The 24,430-nt window shown below is 45.7% G+C and overlaps 1 protein-coding gene across 4 annotated transcripts in view; it reads left to right on the top strand.

Moving 5' to 3' along the window:
- Positions 1–24,430, top strand: part of RELN (reelin) — an 856,893-nt gene that overhangs the window by 795,205 nt on the left and 37,258 nt on the right. For all 4 annotated transcript variants that reach the window (XM_063927014.1, XM_063927013.1, XM_063927012.1 and 1 more), the window contains exons 59-63: positions 1,396–1,557; positions 9,483–9,640; positions 18,830–19,049; positions 20,124–20,321; positions 21,010–21,108. In XM_063927014.1, the coding sequence (XP_063783084.1) occupies positions 1,396–1,557; positions 9,483–9,640; positions 18,830–19,049; positions 20,124–20,321; positions 21,010–21,108 (837 nt within the window). The remainder of the gene's footprint in view (positions 1–1,395; positions 1,558–9,482; positions 9,641–18,829; positions 19,050–20,123; positions 20,322–21,009; positions 21,109–24,430) is intronic.

The following is a 24,430-nucleotide window of genomic DNA, read 5'->3' as shown; positions in this document are numbered from 1 at the left end:
GCAGTATAATCTACCGGATTATGCATTGTAGTGAATGCACCATTGTCCCGGGAAAGAAGTACTGTATAATGTAACATATGTATAATAAGCACATGGTGGTGATCCTGTCTATATATAGCACATTAATGTACTTTACATATGATAGGGGGCCCCTGCACACACCAGCCAACTCAATGGGAACTGAATTAATCTAGTAAAGGTTCAGTTATCAATTATAGTTATTACTACTTGGATAACTTAAGTGTTGGTTGCTATTTTTACAACAACATTGTAGTTAGCAATATGCTATATTTTAAATGTTATTTAATTTTCACACAAGAAAACATTAGATCTGTTATCCCAACTGCTCATTTTGATAGGCAGTAGGGGGTAATCTTGGTGAAGTTTCTATAGAAATGGACCAAGCACCCATGTTCCATGGTCCTGCTTCAGGTAACTGACCCTTTTACAGAGTAATAATATAGGTTGAGTATCCCATATCCAAATATTCCGAAATACGGAATATTCCGAAATACGGACTTTTTTGAATGAGAGTGAGATAGTGAAACCTTTGTTTTTTGATGGCTCAATGTACACAAACTTTGTTTAATACACAAAGTTATTAAAAATATTGTATTAAATGACCTTCAGGCTGTGTGTATGAGGTGTATATGAAACATAAAAGAATTGTGTGAATGTACACACACTTTGTTTAATGCACAAAGTTATAAAAAATATTGGCTAAAATTACCTTCAGGCTGTGTGTATAAGGTGTATATGCAACAAAAAATACATTTTGTGCTTAGATTTAGGTCCCATCACCATGATATCTCATTATGGTATGCAATTATTCCAAAATACGGAAAAATCCAATATTCAAAACACGTCTGGTCTCAAGCATTTTGGATAAGGGATACTCAACCTGTATTTAATTACAGTGCACGGTCTGGAACCTGACATTAGAGGAGGGGTTGGGCAGTGGGGCCTACCGGGAATTTCTCCTGTACTCCTGTGGGCCAGTCCGACTCAAAATCAGACCCTAAGCAGTTCCGTCCAACTCAAAATCAGCCCCTAAAGTGGTGTGGCTTTTTAAGGACGATATATCATATAATAAGGAACAATCTGTGCAACCATATTTTGTTTGCGCACAATATATAAATGTGTAATACATGGAAAACAATTTCTTCCTGGAGGGTATTCAATTAGTGGCCATCCAAGTCTGTGGTGCTAGGCATTGTTGCACATCATGAACAAACATCAGTGATAATTGAATATCAACCCTAGATATTGCAGAATGGAATCTATCCATGACACAGAACTACTGACCCTATGAATTGACACATACATTGCATTACTTCCAATCAGAATTTTGTTTCTTTAGGTGATCTCTTGCCATGTTTATATATTTTTTAACAGAACAGATTTATGGCAGCTGATTCAGACGCAGTGCCTTCCTTCCTCCTCAAACAGCATTGGCTGCTCCCCGTTCCAGTTCCATGAAGCCACAATCTATAACTCCATCAATAGCTCAGTGTGGAAAAGAGTAACGCTGCAACTTCCAGACTATGTCTCATCCAGGTATTCAATCATTTGGTAACATAACATGCACTTGATATACGCTGTATCATTGTTATTCAGCTGTCATGGTTTTTGTTCTGTAATGTTGTATTCTTCGATTGCTCAAAAAAAAAAACAAGGGTTTTGTTTCTTACATTTTCACCAGTGTGTAGCGGTAGCAGATTTACATATTGAACAGATCACATAATACGTCTCTATGGGTGTAGTACGGGTGACCGGCGGTCTCCTGACCGCCGCTCACCTTACCGACGCCGGGATCCCGGCAGCATACCGACGCCGGGATCCCGGCGGGGAGGGGCGAGTGCAGCAAGCCTGCGGTCGCCACGGGTTCTATTCCCACTCTATGGGTGTCGTGGACACCCACGAGTGGAAATAGTCCCTGTTGGTCGGCATGCCGGAGGACATGATTACCACCCGTCTCTATGACTAGTCCTGATCTACATTATAAACGTTTGATTTGCTTTATATAAACCCAGAGCTCAAATCACCCTCTCCCCACTTATACTGCCACTCGCTCCCCTTCTCTTACCTAGTATGGAGTGGGGGTAGACAGAGTCTTCTATACTTTGGGGTGTGGTGCTTGGCTATGACATTATATCTAAGCAACACACACTCCCAGCCCACTGCAGTCATAGAAGATCATCACCTGACAACTCCACAGGTAAGGCACTGCCAACTGCTGTCCCTCTATGTTAGCACCTGGATCTTAGTGTGGAATGCTGAGGTGACAATAAACATACTGAATGAATGATATCACTCATTCATTATTTTAGGCACCCCTATACCTTGTTGACTGGATCCTCATAGTGTATCCATGATCTTACTATAAATAACATGAAACAGATGGTAAAGATAGTCCTGCCAAGTTATCTTGGAATCTGAGGTGTGTAAGTGAAGAGGTGAAATAACAACTTTAGTGGTTAGAGAGGAAAGTGTGTGGCGGCTGTAAGAAGGAAGCATTGTCAGCCACCAATATTAAATCCACCATTGTAGAACTCTTAAGGCAGTCCGCTGACGACAGTCATCGCTGTCTTTCCTAGGCCTAATTCAGACCTGTTCGCAGCAGTAAAATCTTTCTCTAATGGCCAAAACCATGTGCACTGCAGGGGGGCAGATATAACATGTGCAGAGAGAGTTAGATTTGGGTGAGTTATATTGTTTCTGTGCAGGGTAAATACTGGCTGCTTTATTTTTACACTGCAATTTAGATTTCAGTTTTAACATACCCCACCCAAATCTAACTCTCTCTGCACATGTTACATCTGCCCCACCTGCACTGTATATGGGGGGTAATTCAGACCTGATCGCTCGTTAGTGTTTTTTTGTAGCGCTGCGATCAGGTCAGAATTGTGCATGCGTATGCACCGCAATGCACAGGTGCGTCACACAGGTACAAAGCGGCTCATTGCTCTGCAATGGGTTTGTGCGAAAAATCAATTTGCACTGGCGATCACAAGGTGATTGACAGGAAGAAGGCATTTGTGAGTGGTTGTAAAAATGCAGGCATTCCCAAGCATTTGCAGGGTGGATGTCTGACGTCAGTTCCGGTCCCGTGGGGCTGAAGTGATCGCAGCGGCTGAGTAAGTCCTGGGCTACTCAGAAACTGCACAAAATCTTTTTTTACCACTCGGCTGCACATGTGATCGCACACTTGCAAAACTAAAATACACTCCCCGGTGGGCGGCGACTATGTGAACGCAGGACTGCAAAAAACAGTTAGCGAGCAATCAGGTCTGAATTACCCCCATGGTTTTGCCCATTAGAGAAAGATTTTGCTGCTTAGTTTCACTGAACCTACAGTATGTCCTCTTCAGGAGAAGACTATTTGTACTGCATGGCCACTCTTGTGATTATCTACCAGCTCAAAGCAGCTGTGTGATCCAGAGATGCATCCCCATTGGATGCAGAATAAGGGCATCTCTGCACCAATAGGGGCCAGTCGCCACCTGTTAAACCTGACTTTCCCTAAGATTGTGTGCTGTAAGATCCCCTTACTGTTCCAGTGGAGGTGCTGGAGTCCTCACACAAAGATGTGCAGCAGGCACTTTTCGTGTTTTGTGTTTTGGTTTTGGTTCTGGTTCCATGCTCATATTTTGGATCTGGATTGGTTTTGCCAAAACCACCCTTTTGTGTTTTGGTTTTGGATCTGGATGATTTTTGGGGAAAAAATAAAAACAGCTAAAATCACAGAATTTGGGGGTAATTTTGATCCTACGGTATTGTTAACCTCAATAACATTCATTTCCACTCATTTCCAGTCTATTCTGAACACCTCACACCTCACAATATTGTTTTTAGGTCAAAAGGTTGCACCGAGGTGGCTGTATGACTAAGCTAAGCGACACTAGTGTGCGGCACAAACACCTGGCCCATCTAGGAGTGGCACTGCAGTGTCAGACAGGATGGCAGATTTAAAAAATAGTCCCTAAACAGCACATGATGCAAAAAAGAAAAAGAGGTGCAATGAGGTAGCTGGATGGCTAAGCTAAGCGACACAATTGTGCGGCACAAACTGGAATTTGCCCAGATGTAATACACGCAAAATATTGGTGGCACAGGAGAGCGTACCCCTAAACCACACACACACATGGCAAAGCCTGTAAATTAATTTGGATAGTAATAACCCTTTTATTTGGAGCTATTATAATAATATGCAGCACAGGCGAGCATATCCCTACACCACACAGGGCAAATCCTGTAAAAATTATTTGGATAATAATATAAGTAATGTATATAACCCTTTTATTTGGAGTAAATAATATACAGCACAAGACACCACCACTGGACTGATGCAGCACAAGGCACCACCACTGGACTGGACTTATACGGCAGTACCACTGGTATTATACAGCAATATCACTGGAATTATACGGCAGTATCACTGGAATTATACAGTAGTACCACTGGACTTATACGGCAGTACCACTGGACTGGATTTATATGGCAGTATCACTGGAGTTATACGCCAGTACCACTGGAATTATACGGCTGTATCACTGGAATTATACAGCCGTATCACTGGAATTATACGGCAGTACCACTGGATTTATACAGCAGTACCACTGGACTGGATTTATATGGCAGTATCACTGGACTTATATGCCAGTACCACTGGAATTATACGCCAGGGTCACTGGAATTATACGGCAGTATCACTGGAATTATACGGTAGTACCACTGGATTTATGGGTCTGGGACTGAGGGTCGACAGCACAAACGTCGACACACCTTAGGTCGACGCCAATTGGTCGACACACCTTAGGTCGACATGGGCAAAAGGTCGACACGGGCAAAAGGTCGACAGGAACAAGGTCGACATGGAAAAAGGTCGACATGAGGTTTTTATGTTTTTTTTGGTGTCGTTTTCTTCGTAGAGTGACCGGGAACCCCAATTAGTGCACCGCTTCGCTCGCCATGCTTCGGTCATGGTGCCTTTGCTCCGCTACCGCTTCGCTCGGCACACTTTACCGTTCCAGTCGTAGTCCACGTGGATCGTTAAGTATGAAAAGGTTCAAAAAAAGAAAAAAATTGTGAAAAACTCATGTCGACCTTTTTCCATGTCGACCTTGTTCCTGTCGACCTTTTGTCCATGTCGACCTAAGGTGTGTCGACCAATTGGCGTCGACCTAAGGTGTGTCGACCTTTGTGCTGTCGACCTGGAGTCCGGATACCGGATTTATACGGCAGTACCACTGGACTGGATTTATACGGCAGTATCACTGGACTTATACGCCAGTATCATTGGAATTATACGGCAGTATCACTGGAATTATACGGCAGTACCACTAAATTTATACTGCAGTACCACTGGACTAGATTTATACAGCAGTATCACTGGATTTATACGCCAGTACCACTGGAATAATACAGCAGTACCACTGGACTGGATTTATACGGCAGTATCGAACCGCTCAGCACACATCTCTCCCGCCACTCAGCACAGCGCGATCTGTGCTGAGCGTGCGGGGGGAGACGGTGGGGGCGCTCATTTCACCCAGCGGGTGAAGTGAGCGACCCGCTAGATTGGCCTGCATGCAGGCCAATCTAGCAGCAGCGATAGCGATGCGCGGGGCTGCGAATCGCTATCGCTGTTAGGGCTACACATGGAGCGATCTTGCTGAAAATCTAAGCAATCTAGTCAGATTGCTTAGATTATCGCTCCGTGTGTACCCCCCTTTACATTCAAATATTGTCCAATTTGCAAATGCAGGTACAAAGAAGCAGCATAATAACAGAGAACAAAGGCTAGCGATCTCTTGTATAAACTGTCAGCACCACAAAACCAGGGGGTATGTTGGGAGGTATGCATCTGGGATGCAGCATGCTGACACAGTGGGTAGTATTGCTAACTCCTAGCGCTTGGTCATGCAGTAGATTCCAGACCACAGTTTTATCTTTGTGCAGTATATAAATTCTAACTGTTTTCCATGTCATCTGGTTTCTTCCCACACTCCAAAGATATACTGCTGTCTAAACTGTACCCTATTATGAACTCTTCTTATACAGTATATGACTATATCTGTGTAATCGAGAATTTACACTGTACAGCGCTGTATACACTGGCGTTTCTATAATGGGTGCAGTGTGTGTGGTGCACACGGGCCCCTGAGTCCAGAGGGGGCCTCCACGCACACACTGCACCCATTTTTAAAATACTCACCCCTCCGAAGTCCAGCGCCGGCATCCAAAGCGCTATTAGAACTCCGTGAACATGGCTTAGCGGCCATTTTCATGTAGTTCTGCGCATGCGCAGTAGAGAAATCTCAGGGAAAATGGCCACCGCAACATTTTCCCGGAGATCTGTGCATGCGCAGTAAAGTCTGAGCCCTCTAGTGCTCAGTCTCTACAGTGCTCTGGGCAGAGAGGAGGGGGCCCGAACGGAGGAGGCTGAACACGGGCCTCCTCCTCTCTTAAAACGCCCCTGGCTGTATAATTGGTGGCGCTATGTAAATAAAGTGTAAAAATAATATGTAAGAGAGTACTCTCTTTATAATATTTCTTAGTCTCCTTCAAGCAGATTAGCAAGCGACTCATGTTTCCACAGCTACAGTTAAATGTCATGTGCATAATGACAAGGATGTGTCAGGCAACAGATGAGTCCTTCTTACATCCTTGCCGCAGTCATGCTAAATAACCCTTGACGTTGCGCCTTGCCGTGGCAGGACACAGTAGCGCTGAGCATCTTTTTTTGCATTTGTTTCTGTGAAAATGCATCTTAGACACAAAGTAATGTAATAGGACACACAAGCAGCTTCTGTTGATTAAAATTATGGGGGCAATTCCAAGTTGATCGCAGCAGGATTTTTGTTAGCAGTTGGGCAAAACCATGTGCACTGCAGGGGAGGCAGATTTAACATGTGCAGAGAGAGTTAGATTTGGGTGTGGTGTGTTCAATCTGCAATCTAAATTGCAGTGTAAAAATAAAGCAGCCAGTATTTACCCTGCACAGAAACAAAATAACCCACCCAAATCTAACTCTCTCTGCACATGTTATATCTGCCTCCCCTGCAGTGCACATGGTTTTGCCCAACTGCTAACAAAAATCCTGCTGCGATCAACTTGGAATTACCCCCTATATGCAGCATGCCAATGTTCGGGATCTAGTTATTTGACCGGCGGTCAGGACACCTCACCCTACATCCCGCCCCCTGATAATCCCGGCAGTCGGCATGCCAACTAGCAGGGACTATTTCCACTCTTAGGAGTCCACGACATCCATATAGAGTGGGAAGTCGCCACAGAGCCCGCAGCGTGGCAAGCGCAGCGAGCTCGCAAGGTGCTTGTTGCGCTCGCTCGCTCCCTCCCCGCCAGCATTCCACTGCCGGGATGCCGGCGTAGGTATGCTAGCCAGCAATCTCCTGACCGCCGGTCACGCATACCCAAATCCAATATTCTATTTATAAATGCGGCTCTTTCTACATCCGAAATTCCAAGTTACAGTGTTTTCCATGAAAACCCTGTAGCATAGCATTTTCTATGCAAGTACTTTGGCAGTCACAGTCACACACAAAATATAGGCATGCTGCATATCATTTGGTGCATTCTATTACATTACTTTGCATCTAATAAGCATTATCGCTGGAAAAACACCCCAAAAAAAAACACTCAACGCTACTGAGTCACATGGCACTCACGCCTTATGTGTAACGCGACTTGTAGCGCACGGAGCAAAGATGTAGGAGGGCACATCTGTATATAAATACATTTATAGAACGAGAGAGTCAACTCCTCCAGGAGGGGGGAAGCCAGCTTGGTGATGTAGTAAAGCGGGCAGTGTGGGGGACATAAAAGTGCAATTGCGTCATCGTGGCCCCAACCCCTGCTATACATCGTGAATAACATCATTAAGCTAATCAGACTGCCCACTTCACTCGGAAAGTGCATATTTTTGGACGGCCTCCACCAGCCTCCAAGAGACTTGGCTATTCTTCTGCGTGTCTGAGAGAGCCTACCGTACATTTCAAGAGAGCTAACACACATATCAAATTCCTTTGTCATACATCAACATGGTTCATACATCAACATCCCTGGGACTGCCAGTTTGGACTTCAATGGTAGAAAGTGCTTCCAGTGGAAAGCCACACCCCTACTATTATGGCATCCATCTCTAGCTTGTAGGGGCTGCAGTCCCTAGAAGCCAACTTGTTGATTTGTGCGCATGCAAGGATCGAGATTCGACTAATGCAGACATTTGCAGACCCCTTACTGAATACAGGTAGATACTGCAGCTTTTTCACACACACATCACAATTCTCACTGAAATGGCTGCTGCAAGGGCCCTCTTAGTCTCTATATCAGGGATGTGCGGTGAGGTAAATGGCTGAGGAGGCGCTAGTATTAGAGCCAGATTCACACAGAGTATATGAGCCCAAGGGTTCATGTGGGCATTATACACAGGTGCAGCAGTACATACCACTGGAAATATGGCAAGTTATGATCAGAGATGTGTGGAAAAGCTAGGCCCTCACCCCTACCATAGACATTTGAATATAAAAATAATAAGAATAATACAAAGATGTTACTAATATTTTCTTTGTATATTTCATAATATTTCATGTAATAATAAATATATATATATATATATATATATATATATATAAATAAAAGGGGGAATGAAGGATATATAGCGACCACGGTGTCAATATAATAAGTATAAAATTGCCAAATCTATTCAATAAAAAGTATTTATTCATGTACAATTAAACATAAAAAAAATCTAAAAAAAAAATGGGACAATAATAAAACCACAACTGAACTAAAAGCACTTAAATGAATTTGTATAAAACTACAATAAAAACAAGTATAAAGATTTTTCCTTATCTTAAATGAGGTAGGTGAAGGTTTCCAACGCGTTTCATCTGATGAGACTTCAAGACCCCTTGAAGAAGTCTCATCAGACGAAACGCGTTGGTAACCTTCACCTACCTCATTTAAGATAAGGAAAAATCTTTATACTTGTTTTTATTGTAGTTTTATACAAATTCATTTAAGTGCTTTTAGTTCAGTTGTGGTTTTATTATTGTCCCATTTTTTTATATTTGTTTTATGTTTAATTGTACATGAATAAATACTTTTTTATTGAATAGATTTGGCAATTTTATACTTATTATATTGACACCGTGGTCGCTATATATCCTTCATTCCCCCTTTTATTCGTAAATTCCATTCAGGGAATCACCATCCCTGTACATATTTGAGGGATCCAGCTGACGCCCCGGTAGTAGCTTAAGGGGAGTGTCATTTTTAATTTGCCAATATCCTTCATACAACATATCTGTTTTTATCACAAGTGGCGCAATATTAATCCCTGTTTCTTTTATATATATATATATATATATATATATACTGTATATATGAACAACGCTACTTTGAAGATAGATGGTAAACAACTGAGTGAAATCATAATACTTTTTCTTGTTCCATAGTGCTACGCAGTTCCGCTGGATTCAGAAAGGTGATGAGACTGAGAAGCAGAGTTGGGCTGTGGATCATGTGTACATTGGAGAAGCCTGTCCTAAACTCTGCAGTGGACATGGATACTGTACAACCGGATCTGTTTGTATATGTGATGAGGGATATCAAGGTATTTTTATGTGATAATTTAAATACAAAAAGGAGCCCCAGTCCCTGATAGAAATTTTTGTTCTGGATAGAAGGATAAGAACCACTTGGCCCATCTAGTCTCACCCTTTTTTTTAACCATATTTTTATCTCAAACCTTATTTGATCCTTCTTTCTTTGTAAGGATATCCATATGTCTGTCTCATGCATGTTTAAATTGCTCTACTGTCTTAGCCTCTACCACCTCTGATGGGAGGCTATTCCACTTGTCCACTACCCTTTCTGTGAAGTAATTTGTAATCAAATTTCCCCTGAACCTATCTCCCTCCAGTCTCAGTGCGTGTCCTCGTGTCCTATTGCTTCTCTTCATTTGAAGAATGTTTCCCTCCTGGACTTTGTTAAAACCCTTGATATATGTAAAAGTTTCTATCATGTCCCCACTTTCCCTTCTCTGCTCCAACTCTACATTTTAACATTTTTCAGTCTTTCTGGTATGTTTTGTGATTTAGGCCATGCACCATTTTAGTTCCCCTTCTTTGTACAGTCTCTAATGTATTAATATCTTTTTGAAGATATGGCCTCCAGAATTGAACATAGTATTCTAGATGAGGCCGTACCAATGAGCTATACTGTATAGTGGCATTATTACTACTTTCTGCTGCTGATTCCTCTCCCAATGCAGCCAAGCATCTAACTAGTGTTATGCACACCAGTGCCTGCAGGAAAGTACTTGTGTGAGAACTGTTATGCACTCCAGTGCCTGCAGGAATGTACTGGTGTTTGAACTGTTATGCAAAACAAATGGACTCACAGACAGACTGGGGAATATGACATAACGTACACAGAAGGTGATAGGGTAACAAAATACACACAAAGTGAACAGAGAAGCCCAGAGGCTAAGGAACTGGGTATCTCCCTTGTATTAGAAATGCTCAGATGGGAAAAGCAAGATGTTGTGTTTTAATACGTAGAGAACCCAAAATGCTGTTGCTAAGGGCAACAGCAAAACCCTAAAGGGTTACCAACGGGTGTGGCAGTAAACTCCTTGGTCAGAGATGGAATGATAGACACAAGGAGAGTCTCCACAATCCTAATTCTCACTTGCAGTGCACAGGTTCAGCTTACTGCCACTAAACTGACCCCTGACACCTAGCACAGTGAGACAGGATTAGACAGGCAAGTCTTAGAATACAGCCGCAAACTTGCTAAGTTCACAGAGTAGTAACAGAACCTCAGCAAGCTAAACGACTGACTCCAGTCTTACTGCTAGGTCTGGATTGGCAGAGTGTAATACCAAATCCCCAGGCCTATTTGCAGTAAGCAACAAACAAATACAAAGCTACACAGTACTGGTTAACTTTCAGGAACTGACTAACCAACAAAGATTCAGCAGCATCTGCTTAACCTGAAAAGAGGCCTTATAAAGCAGGTGCTGTCCACGCCCCACTCAGACCTCACAGACTGTGAGCACAAAAACCAGCACCGGATCCCCTGCCGTGCACAGAGCCTATAACCACTGCACAGCAAAAGACCCGAACCGGAGTATCAGCTGCGCTCAGGTTACTCCGCTAGCACTTGTCTCCCGGTTGCCATGACGACGTGGCAGCACAGGGCAGGAGACCCTAACAGTACCCCCCCTCTGACGAGGGGTCAAAGAACCCCTACCACCGGGTTTATCGGGGAACTGCGAGAAGAAAGAGCGTATCAGTCTGGGGGCATGAAGATCACAACTGCGCACCCACGACCGCTCCTCCGGGCCATACCCCTTCCAGTGCACCAAAAATGACAGCCGACCCCGAACCTCCTTGGAGTCAAGAATCCTTTCAACAACAAACTCCCTCTGGCCACGTATCAGAAGAGGGGAAGGTCTTCCACTGGAAGAAGGATTACTAATCGCCCGTTTTAAAAGGGAACAATGAAATGTTTTATTGATACCCAAAGAACGGGGCAGATCTAACTGAAATGCCACCGGATTGATAACCCTGGTGATCTTATAAGGGCCGATGAACCGGGGGCCTAACTTATGAGATGGCTGTCTCAACTTCAAATTCTTGGTAGACAACCAGACAAAGTCTCCTAATTTGAAGCTGCAGGGTCTTTTCCGCTTATCAAAAACCCTTTTGGTCACTAATGACACAGACACAAGGGCTTTCTTCACTTTCCGCCAAATACCTCTAAGGACCGAAACCACAGAGGAACCACCAGGCGTGGAGTCCAGGGGATCAAAAGAATTGGCCTTAGGATGATGCCCATACACACAAAGGAAGGGAGAGATCCCTGTAGCAGAGTGAGCCGCGTTGTTATAGGCAAACTCCGCCATGGACAGATGAGCAACCCAGTCAGTCTGACACTTGGAGACATAACACCTGAGGAACTGCTCCAAGGACTGGTTCACCCTTTCAGTCTGCCCATTAGACTGTGGATGGTAGCCTGACGACAAGCTGACAGAAATCTGGAGATCGGAACAAAATGCCCTCCAGAATTTGGCCACAAACTGGGATCCGCGGTCAGAGACCACATCAAGTGGTAACCCGTGGAGACGCACAACATGCAGCATAAATAATTCAGACAGGCGTCTGGCCGATGGCAGCCCAACCAGTGGAACGAAGTGCGCCATCTTCGAAAACCTGTCAACGACAACCCAGATGGCTGTCATCCCCGAGGATTTGGGCAAGTCCACCACAAAATCCATTGAAATGTGGGTCCATGGCTTAGATGGGATAGAGAGTGGATGTAATGGGCCAACAGGAACCCCTCTAGGAGTCTTATTTCGGGCACAGATGTCACATGCCCGAAACCACTGATCCACATCCTTAGCCACCGAGGGCCACCACACCGCCCTAGATAACAACTCCCGAGTTCTGGCAATACCTGGGTGACCTGCCGACTTCTTGGCATGGAATTCCAGGAACACTCGCTGTCTTAACCTAGGAGGCACAAACAAAAGACCTACCGGAAGGTCTGGAGGAGCCTGCTCCTGTGCTCTAAGGACTAATGATAAGAGGTCCTGGGTAATGCCCACTTTAATACATGATGGGGAAACAATGGGCAACGGCTCCTCGGTGGTCTCCTGGATTGGAGCAAAACTCCGCGAGAGCGCATCAGCCTTGATGTTTTTTGACCCAGGGCGATATGTTATCAAAAAATTAAAGCGAGCAAAAAACAAAGCCCATCGTGCCTGCCTGGCATTGAGACGCTTCGCTGACTCTAAATATGCCAGATTCTTATGGTCAGTGAGAATTGAGACCACAAACTTAGCCCCCTCAAGCCAGTGTCTCCACTCCTCGAGTGCATCCTTAATAGCCAACAATTCCCGGTTACCCACGTCATAATTCATCTCGGCAGGCGAAAATTTACGGGAAAAGTAAGCACAGGGATGAAGGCGATTATCAGACACTCCCATCTGAGAAAGCACTGCCCCAATACCCATCTCAGAGGCATCCACCTCCACCACAAAAGGATGCTCTGGATCTGGGTGTCGCAGCACCTTGGCCGAAACAAATGCCCTTTTGAGACGGGCAAAAGCCGCTTTAGCCTCACAAGACCAGTGAGCAACATCCGCCCCTTTCTTAGTGAGTGCCACCAAGGGCGCCACTATAGACGAAAATCCAGCGATAAATCGTCTATAAAAATTTGCAAAGCCCAGGAAACGCTGAAGCGCCTTCAAACTAGTGGGCTGCACCCAATCCAGGACTGCCTGTACCTTGGAACCCTCCATTTGGAAACCTTCTGGGGAGATAATATATCCTAGAAATGCGATTTGCTGAACTTCAAATTCGCACTTCTCCAGCTTCGCCCCAAGCCGGTGGTCTCTGAGTTTCTGGAGGACTAAGCGTACATGCTTCCGATGTTCCTCCAGGGAATGGGAGAAGATTAGGATGTCATCTAAGTATACAACTAAGAATCTATCCAAATATTCCCTGAGCACATCATTCATGAAATCCTGGAAGACTGCCGGGGCATTACAGAGCCCAAAAGGCATCACCAAATATTCATAATGCCCTGAGTGGGTATTAAAGGCAGTCTTCCATTCATCCCCCTCTCTTATTCGGATTAGATTGTACGCACCGCGTAGGTCAATCTTAGAAAAAATGGTGGCAGTACGAAGCTGGTCAAACAAGACCGAAATGAGAGGCAGTGGGTATGAGTTTTTAATCGTGATACGGTTCAATTCCCTGAAGTCGATGCAGGGTCGCAACGAACCGTACTTTTTACCCACGAAGAAGAACCCCGACCCAACTGGAGACTGTGAAGGTCTGATAAATCCCTTAGCCAAGTTCTCCTGAATGTACTCTGCCATAGCCTGAGTCTCAGGACGTGACAGGGAGTACAACCTGCTCTTGGGAAGCTTAGCATTTGGCAACAATTCAATGGCACAGTCATAGGGGCGATGGGGAGGTAGTACCTCTGCAACTTTTTTGGAGAACACGTCCGCAAAATCTGCATAACACCCTGGCAATCCTGGCAAACTTAGCTGCGAGAGCCTGACTGGAAGGCTCAAGCAACTCCTGAAACAATCAGTACCCCAACTAAGAATCTCCCCAGAGACCCAGTCAAATTGAGGATTGTGGGCCCTTAACCAGGGTAACCCCAACACCAATGGGGCAAAAGTACAGACAGTCACATAAAAGGACAATTTTTCAGAGTGTGTGGCTCCAATAAACAAAGAAATCTGGCTAGTGCAAGAGGTAATTTTACCTTGGGATAATGGTTCCCCGTTTAACCCACAAATCTCAATTTCCGATGCCAAGGGTACTAAGGGAACAGAGTGTTTCAGGGCGAATTGGCGGTCCATAAAAACCCCGTCGGCCCCACTGTCCACAAAGGCCTCAGTCTTGACAGTTTGACCGAGGATCTTCAAGGTCACCGGAATGATAAAAGTCTTCTTGGGAAATTCTGACTTCTGGCCTGACAGGATATTTCCCATCACCCTCAGGCCCTGAAGTTTTCCGGCTTTTCTGGGCATGATACTACCACATGACCTTTATTCCCACAGTACAAACACAACCCCTGCTGTCTCCTCCGCGTCTTCTCACGCGAGGAGAGGCGGGTAGCCCCAATCTGCATAGGCTCCTCGGAAAATTCCTCAGAGTCTGAGGTTCCCTTGGGAAGGAAGGAAATCTCAGTCTCCCTTTCAAGCCTACGCTCTCTCAGCCGTCTATCCACCCGGATGGATAACTGCATGAGCTGATCCAAGCTATCAGGCAAGGGATATTGTACCAGTTGGTCCTTTATCTGGTTAGAAAGACCTCTTCGGTACTGGTGTCTCAGGGCTGGGTCATTCCACTGGGTATCATGGGCCAACCTCCGAAACTCCGTACAGTAAACCTCAACTGGCCTTCGCCCTTGCTTAAGGATCGAAATCTGAGCCTCGGCTGAGGCCGTCTTGTCAGGGTCATCATACAACATGCCCAGTGCCGTAAAAAAAGCATCAACACTTTTAAGCGACGGACAGTCAGGCTGCAACCCATATGCCCAGACCTGTGGGTCTCCTTGTAGCAAGGAAATCACTATGCCCACCCGCTGAATCTCCGACCCAGAAGACTGAGGCCTAAGCCGGAAGTATAGCTTGCAGCTCTCCTTGAAACAAAAGAACTGCGAGCGATCTCCAGAAAAACGATCCGGGAGATTTACTTTCGGCTCCTTAACCCCTGCAGGTGCTGCTGCTGCGGGAGCTCCGCCAGCAGCCTGGGAGGTGTGCATTTTAATGGAAAAATCATTAAATTGTCGAGTCAGGACCTGCACCTGATCGACCACCTGTTGCAACGTATTTTGAGGGGTATGCTCCATATTCCCACAAAATTTCAACAGGAGTATTAGGCTGCTGAATATGTTATGCACACCAGTGCCTGCAGGAAAGTACTGGTGTCAGAACTGTTATGCACTCCAGTGCCTGCAGGAATGTACTGGTGTTTGAACTGTTATGCAAAACAAATGGACTCACAGACAGACTGGGGAATATGACATAACGTACACAGAAGGTGATAGGGTAACAAAATACACACAAAGTGAACAGAGAAGCCCAGAGGCTAAGGAACTGGGTATCTCCCTTGTATTAGAAATGCTCAGATGGGAAAAGCAAGATGTTGTGTTTTAATACGTAGAGAACCCGAAATGCTGTTGCTAAGGGCAACAGCAAAACCCTAAAGGGTTACCAACGGGTGTGACAGTAAACTCCTTGGTCAGAGATGGAATGATAGACACAAGGAGAGTCTCCACAATCCTAATTCTCACTTGCAGTGCACAGGTTCAGCTTACTGCCACTAAACTGACCCCTGACACCTAGCACAGTGAGACAGGATTAGACAGGCAAGTCTTAGAATACAGCCGCAAACTTGCTAAGTTCACAGAGTAGTAACAGAACCCCAGCAAGCTAAACGACTGACTCCAGTCTTACTGCTAGGTCTGGATTGGCAGAGTGTAATACCAAATCCCCAGGCCTATTTGCAGTAAGCAACAAACAAATTCAAAGCTACACAGTACTGGTTAACTTTCAGGAACTGACTAACCAACAAAGATTCAGCAGCATCTGCTTAACCTGAAAAGAGGCCTTATAAAGCAGGTGCTGTCCACGCCCCACTCAGACCTCACAGACTGTGAGCACAAAAACCAGCACCGGATCCCCTGCCGTGCACAGAGCCTATAACCACTGCACAGCAAAAGACCCGAACCGGAGTATCAGCTGCGCTCAGGTTACTCCGCTAGCACTTGTCTCCCGGTTGCCATGACGACGTGGCAGCACAGGGCAGGAGACCCTAACAACTAGCCTTCCTCATTGCTTTATTACATTGCTTACCTGCCTTTAAGTCACCTGAAATAGTGATTCCTAGATCCCTATCCTCCTCAGTAGTTTCCAGTATAGTGCCAGCATTAATACTATATTTAACCTTTGGATTTTTAAGACCCAAGTGCATGATTTTGCATTTTTTTGGCATTAAACTGTAATTGCCACACTCTTGACCATTCCCCTAGTCTACCTAGATCCTCAATCATTTGTTTTACCCCTCCTGGTGTGTCTACCCTGTTGCATACCTTTGTGTCATCTGCAAAAAGGCATACTTTCCCTTTAATGCCATTTGCAGTGTCACCAATAAAAATATAAAAAAGCACTGCTCCAAGTACAGATCCCTGGGGTACTTCACTGGTAACATTTCTCTCCTGTGAATGCACTCCATTTACTACAACTCTCTGTTTTCTATCCTGCAATCAAGATCATATCCATTCAACAATCTTAGCATCCATCCTAAGCTTTTGAGTTTATTTAGCAGTCTGCGATGTGGAACAGTGTCAAAAGCCTTACTAAAGTCTAGATAAGCTATATCTACGGCTCCACCTTTATCCATCAATTTAGTCACACCATCAAAAAAGTAAATAAGGTTTGTTTGACATGATGAGCTGAGTAAACCAGTGGAACAAGGTGGAGGGGATGCGGTCAACATCCCGCTGGACCGGTTCACGGCAGTCGAAATACCGACGCCGGAATCCCGACCGCCACAATCCCGACATATTCTCCCTCCGTGGGTGTCCACGACACCCATAGAGGGAGAATATAATAGTGTGCCGAGCGTAACGAGGCACCGTGCCCGCAAGGGGCTGCGTTCCGCTCGCCACCCCTGTCGGGATTGTGTGGTCGGGATTCCGGCGTCGGTATTTCGGTATGCAGTAAGTATGACTAATCCTAGTCATTACCTCTAACCCCCCACCACCCCATAGTGCCCAACCGTAACCTCCCCTCATGCAGCCTAGCCCTAAACCCCCTTATACATAGTTCCTAACCATAACGTCCCCTCCCACAGCCTAGTCCTAACTTCCCATTCCCCATAGTGCCTAACCATAGCCTCACTTTCCACAGCCTAGCCCTAACCTCCCATAGTGCCTAACTGTAACCTCTCTTCCCACAGCCTAGCCCTAACCCCCCATAATGCCTAACTGTAACCTCCCTTCCCACAGCCTAGCCCTAACCCCCCATAATGCCTAACTGTAACCTCCCTTCTCACAGCCTAGCCCTAACCCCCCATAGTGCCTAACTGTAATCTCCCTTCCCACAGCCTAGCCCTAACCCCCCATAGTGCCTAACCGTAACCTCCCCTCCCACAGCCTATCCCTAACCCCCCATAGTGCCTAACTGTAACCTCCCTTCCCACAGCCTAGCCCTAACCCCCCGGTAGTGCCTAACCGTAACCTCCCTTCCCACAGCCTAGCCCTAACCCCCCATAGTGCCTAACCGTAACCTCCCCTCCCACAGCCTATCCCTAACCCCCCATAGTGCCTAACTGTAACCTCCCTTCCCACAGCCTAACCGTAACCCCCCCCCCCATAGTGCCTAACCGTAACCTCTCCTCTCACAGCCTAGCCCTAACCCCCCTATAGTACCTAACCATAACCTCCCCTCCCACAGCCTAGCCCTAACCCCCCCACAGCCCAATAGTGCCTAGCCCTAAACCCCCACCCCCCATAGTGCCTAACCGTAACCTCTCCGCTCAGAGCCTAGCCCTAACCCCCCCATAGTACCTAACCGTAACCTCCCCTCCCACAGCCTAGCCCTAACCCCCCACACACCCCCATAGTGCCTAGCCCTAAACCCCCATAGTGCCTAACCGTAACCTCTCCTCCCAGAGCCTAGCCCTAACCCCCCATAGTGCCTAACTATAACCTCCCTTCCACAGCCTAGCCCTAATCCTTTGTGCAGATTGTCAGCATTTCACATGTCAACATTTTGAACTTGTCAAATTCTGCACATGCTGACATGTTTAATGTCAACATTTCAACAATATAGACATGTTAAGTATCGACATTGTGATATCATTATGAAAGTTGACATTGTAAATGTCAGCATTATGGCTACATACCATACTGTATACACAATACACACAGAAATCACTTACTTACGTATCTATAAGGTTTTTATATCAGGAACAAATGCCTTGAGAGTGTCCCATGGATACAGCATGTACATCTGTGACCTGGTTACATGCAGATGATATTGAACATTACAGTCAGTACTTAAAGAACCAAATGACAGAGTGCTAGTGTGATTATAGCTATTAAAGACACCCAGAAAGAGGTCAGTGTTTTAGGACCTGGGCTGTACCCTTAGTCTGTCACATACTCACATTCAATTGAGATATTGTGTAGCAAAGTCTGATGATATATTCTAATGTATTTCATTTTCTGATCAACTAAGATTCAATAATTGATCTTGTGCTTGTAGGTGATGACTGCTCCGTCTTTAGTCATGACCTTCCAAGTTACATTAAGGATAATTTTGAATCAGAAAAAGTGACAGACATCAACTGGGAAAGCATTCAAGGAGGTATAATTGGAAATGGATGTGGACAGCTGGCTCCTTATGCTCACGGAGACTCCCTTTACTTTAATGGCTGCCAAATAAGACAAGCCATAACAAAGCCGCTCGATCTTACAAGAGCCAGGTAACGTCAGAGACTTCAAGTACGCACTTTCTAGCCAGGCTGCTGCATAAGGTGTCCCTCCTCTTTTGTATACAAGATAATAATTTTGTACTGTAAATGTGACATTTTGAAAAGCCACAGCTTGTATTTATATTCCATTCCCTACATTGCCCTCCTCATCTTCCACCAAAAATAAACGTGATGTTTTATAGTACCTACTCTCTTTGACTCATCATAGGCACACTTAATCCTTCAGCCGGTATAAATTAATACACATTTCAAAAATAGTGTAAATGGATCAAAGGAGGGATAGAAGGGTAAAGTGAAGAAGGGGTGAAATGAAGAAAGTGAGTTATTAAATAAAACAATTGGTTTGTATATACTGTAAATCATGGTTCTTCTTCATACATTTTCTTTAGAATTCTATGGGGTAAATTTACTAAGATGGGGGTTCTATTTAAGATGGGATGTTGCCCATAGCAACCAATCAGATTTTACTTCTCATTTATCTAGCCCCTTCTATAAGATAATACCTGGAATCTGATTGGTTGCTATGGGCAACATCCCATCTTAAATAGAACTCCCATTTTAGTAAATATACCCCTATGACCCAATAATGAGTATGACCAGAGCCGAATTAAAGGAGGGAAGACAAGGGAGGTTGTCCCGGGACCCCACACATTAGGGGCCCCCACACCCTGCTATTTTAATTGGAGCAGTCCCCCTCCGGTGGCTCAGCTGTTCAATAACAGGGGCCACCGGGGAGCTCCTCCATGTACAGTCAGTTTTGCGGGATAGTGAAGTGAAATCCCACGAGACACTGACCCTGAGCCGCCCACGTCTGCTGTTACTGCACACTTTTCTGCTGCTCCGTAATGTCCAGATAATATGTTTGTGTGTTTTTTAATGATTGTGCACACACGGGTGGGGGGGGGGGGGGGGTGCTCAGGGGTGTTTAGCAGAAATTGTAGTGAGGTCCCCCAACTTTGTTGCCCCGGGCCCCCACCAGCCTTAATCCGGCCCTGAGTATGACATATCTATTGACAAGCACGCATTATGATCAACATATCTTTCTCTTTGTTTTTCTCTTTACAGTAAAATCATGTTTGTGCTTCAGATCGGAAGCATTGCACAGACAGAGAGCTGTAATACCAATCTAAGTGATCCAAACACTGTAGACAAGGCAGTGCTGCTACAGTACAGTGTCAATAATGGCATAACATGGCAAGTTATTGCACAGCACCAGCCTAAAGACTTTATACAAGCACAAAGAGTTTCCTATAACATTCCCCTGTAAGTAACCATTGATCACCTAATCGGCTGCACTGTAATTGTTCTGTTGTGTTTCCATGCTATGGACAGCAACTTGTTCTGCTTGTTAAATCATTGTATATAGGCCCTCATTCCGAGTTGTTCGATCGTTGCCAAGTTTCGCTATGTTGCGATTAGTCGCTTACAGCGCATGCGCAAGGTTCGCAGAGCGCATGCGCTTAGTTATTTTACTCAAAAGTTAGGTATTTTACTCACGGCATAACGAGGATTTTTCATCGTTCTGGTGATCGGAGTGTGATTGACAGGAAGTGGGTGTTTCTGGGTGGAAACTGGCCGTTTTATGGGTGTGTGCGGAAAAACGCTGCTGTTTCTGGGAAAAACGCGGGAGTGGCTGGAGAAACGGGGGAGTGTCTGGGCGAACGCTGGGTGTGTTTGTGACGTCAAACCAGGAACGAAACTGACTGAACTGATCGCAGTGGCTGAGTAAGTCTGGAGCTACTCAGAAACTGCAAAGAAATTTCTATTCGCAATTATGCAAATCTTTCGTTCGCAATTCTGCTAAGCTAAGATTCACTCCCAGTAGGCGGCGGCTCAGCGTGTGCAAAGCTGCTAAAAGCAGCTAGCGAGCGAACAACTCGGAATGAGGGCCATAGATATGTTTTTTGACATTCCTTGACTCAGTGAATCTCATGTTGCTGTGTTACTATAGGGAAGCACGTATGAAAGGAGTCTTATTACGCTGGTGGCAGCCACGCCATAGTGGAACAGGTCATGATCAGTGGGCTTTGGACCATGTAGAAGTTGTACTGTGAGTATCTGCTACACTCATATTGGTTTAATAGAAACATATCAACTCCATCACTACAGTTAAACCTCATTCATCTATCTCTGTGTGGATGTGTAAGTATCCACCTTTCACACACTTTTTTACTACTGTATCTTCTAGAGACATATGTAAGCATGTTTGACTACAGGTTGCACTAACTATTGAAAACTGCTTTTCCAAATGCCGTAGTTGTCTAACCAGTACTGGGGGGAAATGCATGGGATTCCTGTGCCATATGTTGTGCTATGTTATCTGGAAAATATAACCTAAACATTACTGAGACTTCATGACCTTTAAATAATATTTGCTTCCTTAGAATACCAATATATGTGATATCCGCAGTCTTAATATACTCATAAAGGCAAAATAAGACTGACTGGAGCAGCCATTCTTTGCTGATCAGTGATAGACAGACAGACAGACGTACATCTGCTTTAGTATTCTACAAACTGTTCGGGTTTTAGTGATTTTGGATACATTAAAGCAGGGATGGCCAACCAGTCAGAGGCAAAGAGCCAGAAAAGATTTGTAGTAAAGGGTAAGAGCCACTATCATGGCGCACGCGTTCTCGCAAAAATGGGAGTATAGCCTAGTTGTCACAAAGCCACACCCCATTTTCGTGCACACACCTTTCGGTATGACGTTTGTAGGAGTATGACCTTGTGTAATAACCCCGTTTTTAGACATGTTGTACAGTGCCACATACAAATAATGCCCCAGTACAGTGCCACATACATATAAAAACGCCAAAAAATGGGTGCCTCCACAGTGCCAGATACATATATGCCCCACAGTACCAGATACATATATGCCCCCAGTGCCAGATACACGTCACCACAGTGCCAGATACACATGTCCCCATATTGGCAGATACATATATGCCCCCAGTGCCAGATACACGTCCCCACAGTGCCAGATACATATATGCCCCCAGTGCCAGATACAAATATGCCTCCAGTGCCAGATATGCCCCAGAACCAGATACACATGTCCTCACAGTGCCAGATATGCCCCAGAACCAGATACACATGTCCTCACAGTGCCAGATATGCCCCCAGTGCCAGATACGCATGTCCCACAGTGCCAGATATGCCCCCAGTGCCAGATATGCATGTCCCCACAGTGCCAGATATGCCCCCAGTGCCAGATATGCATTCCCCCCCCCCAGTGCCAGATATACCCCCAATGCCAGATATGCATGTCCCCCCAGTGCCAGATATGCAACCAGTGCCAGATATACAAGTCCCCCCAGTGCCAGATATGCCCCCAGTGCCAGATATACATGTCCCCACAGTGCCAGATATGCCCCCAGTGCCAGATAAGCATGTCCCCCCAGTGCCAGATATGCAACCAGTGCCAGATATACAAGTCCCCCCAGTGCCAGATATGCCCCCAGTGCCAGATATACATGTCCCCACAGTGCCAGATATGCCCCCAGTGCCAGATATGCATGTCCCCACAGTGCTAGATATGCCCCCAGTGCCAGATATGCTCCCAGTGCCAGATATGCCCCCAGTGCCAGATATGCATGTCCCCACAGTGCCAGATATGCCCCCAGTGCCAGATATGCATGTCCCCACAGTGCCAGATATGCCCCCCGTGCCAGACATGCATGTCCCCCCCAGTGTCAGATATGCTCCCAGTGCCAGATACACATGTTCCCCCAGTACCAGATATGCCCCCAGTGCCAGATATGCATGTCCCCCCAGTGCCAGATATGCATGTCCCCACAGTGCCAGATATGCCCCCAGTGCCAGATATGCATGTCCCCACAGTGCCTGATAAACCCCCAGTGCCAGATATGCATGTCCCGTGCAAGATATGCTCCCAGTGACAGATACACATGTTCCCCCAGTACCAGATATGCCCCCAGCAGGGACATGCGGTGAGCTAAATAGGTCAGGAGGCACTGACTAGCACCAGAGCCAGATTAACATGCAATATATGAGCCAAAGCGTACATCTGGGCATTACACAAAGGTGCAGCAGTATAAACTCCTGGAAATTTGGTGAGTTTTGATCAGAGATGTGTGGAAAAGTTAGCCAGGTGAGGCACTGCCTCACCTGCCATACACTTTTTACTCCAGAGTTTTGGCTATAAAAAATAGGATTTTAATACCTACCGGTAAATCATTTTCTCCTAGTCCGTAGAGGATGCTGGGGACTCCAAAAGGACGATGGGGTATAGTCGGGATCCGTAGGACACATGGGCACACTATAAGACTTTGAATGGGTGTGAACTGGCTCCTCCCTCTATGCCCCTCCTCCAGACCTCAGTTATAAGAACTGTGCCCAGAGAGACGGACATTTCAAGGAAAATGATTTTTGTTAAACTAATGGCGAGATACATACCAGCTCACACCACACCACACCGTACAACTGGATTACCAGGAATGCCAGATAACAGTATGAACTAAAGACAGCAACAAGCTGAATATAACTGATACACAACCTTCGTGTAACCGAAACCAAAATAACAATACAACTGCAAGTAACAGTCTGCACTGGGATGGGCGCGCAGCATCCTCTATGGACTAGGAGAAAAGGATTTAACGGTAGGTATTAAAATCCTATTTTCTCTGACGTCCTAGTGGATGCTGGGAACTCCGTAAGGACCATGGGGGATAGACGGGCTCCGCAGGAGACTGGGCACTCTAAAAGAAAGATTAGGTACTATCTGGTGTGCACTGGCTCCTCCCTCTATGCCCCTCCTCCAGACCTCAGTTAGAATCTGTGCCCGGCCAGAGCTGGATGCACCTAGTGGGCTCTCCTGAGCTTGCTAGAAAGAAAGTATTTGTTAGGTTTTTTATTTTCAGTGAGATCTGCTGGCAACAGACTCACTGCTACGTGGGACTGAGGGGAGAGAAGCAAACCTACCTGCGTGCAGCTAGCTTGTGCTTCTTAGGCTACTGGACACCATTAGCTCCAGAGGGTTCGAACACAGGGCCTGACTTCGATCGTCCGTTCCCGGAGCCGCGCCGCCGTCCCCCTTGCAGAGCCAGAAGACAGAAGAAGGAGATAAAATCGGCAGCAGAAGACTCCGGTCTTCATTAAGGTAGCGCACAGCACTGCAGCTGTGCGCCATTGCTCCCACTGCACACCACACACTCCGGTCACTGTAGGGTGCAGGGCGCTGGGGGGGGGGGGGCGCCCTGGGCAGCAATAAGTATACCTTTTGGCAATATATACACATAATACAGTCTGGAAAACTGTATATGTGTAAAACCCCCGCCATTTTTAGTCAGAAACAGGACAGAAGCCCGCCGCTGAGGGGGCCGGGCCTTCTTCCTCAGCACACCAGCGCC

This window comes from Pseudophryne corroboree, chromosome 6 (genome assembly GCF_028390025.1).
Source record: "Pseudophryne corroboree isolate aPseCor3 chromosome 6, aPseCor3.hap2, whole genome shotgun sequence".
Lineage (NCBI taxonomy): Eukaryota > Metazoa > Chordata > Amphibia > Anura > Myobatrachidae > Pseudophryne > Pseudophryne corroboree.
Note: the sequence above shows the minus strand (reverse complement) of the source record. Positions and strands in the feature narration are given on the sequence as shown.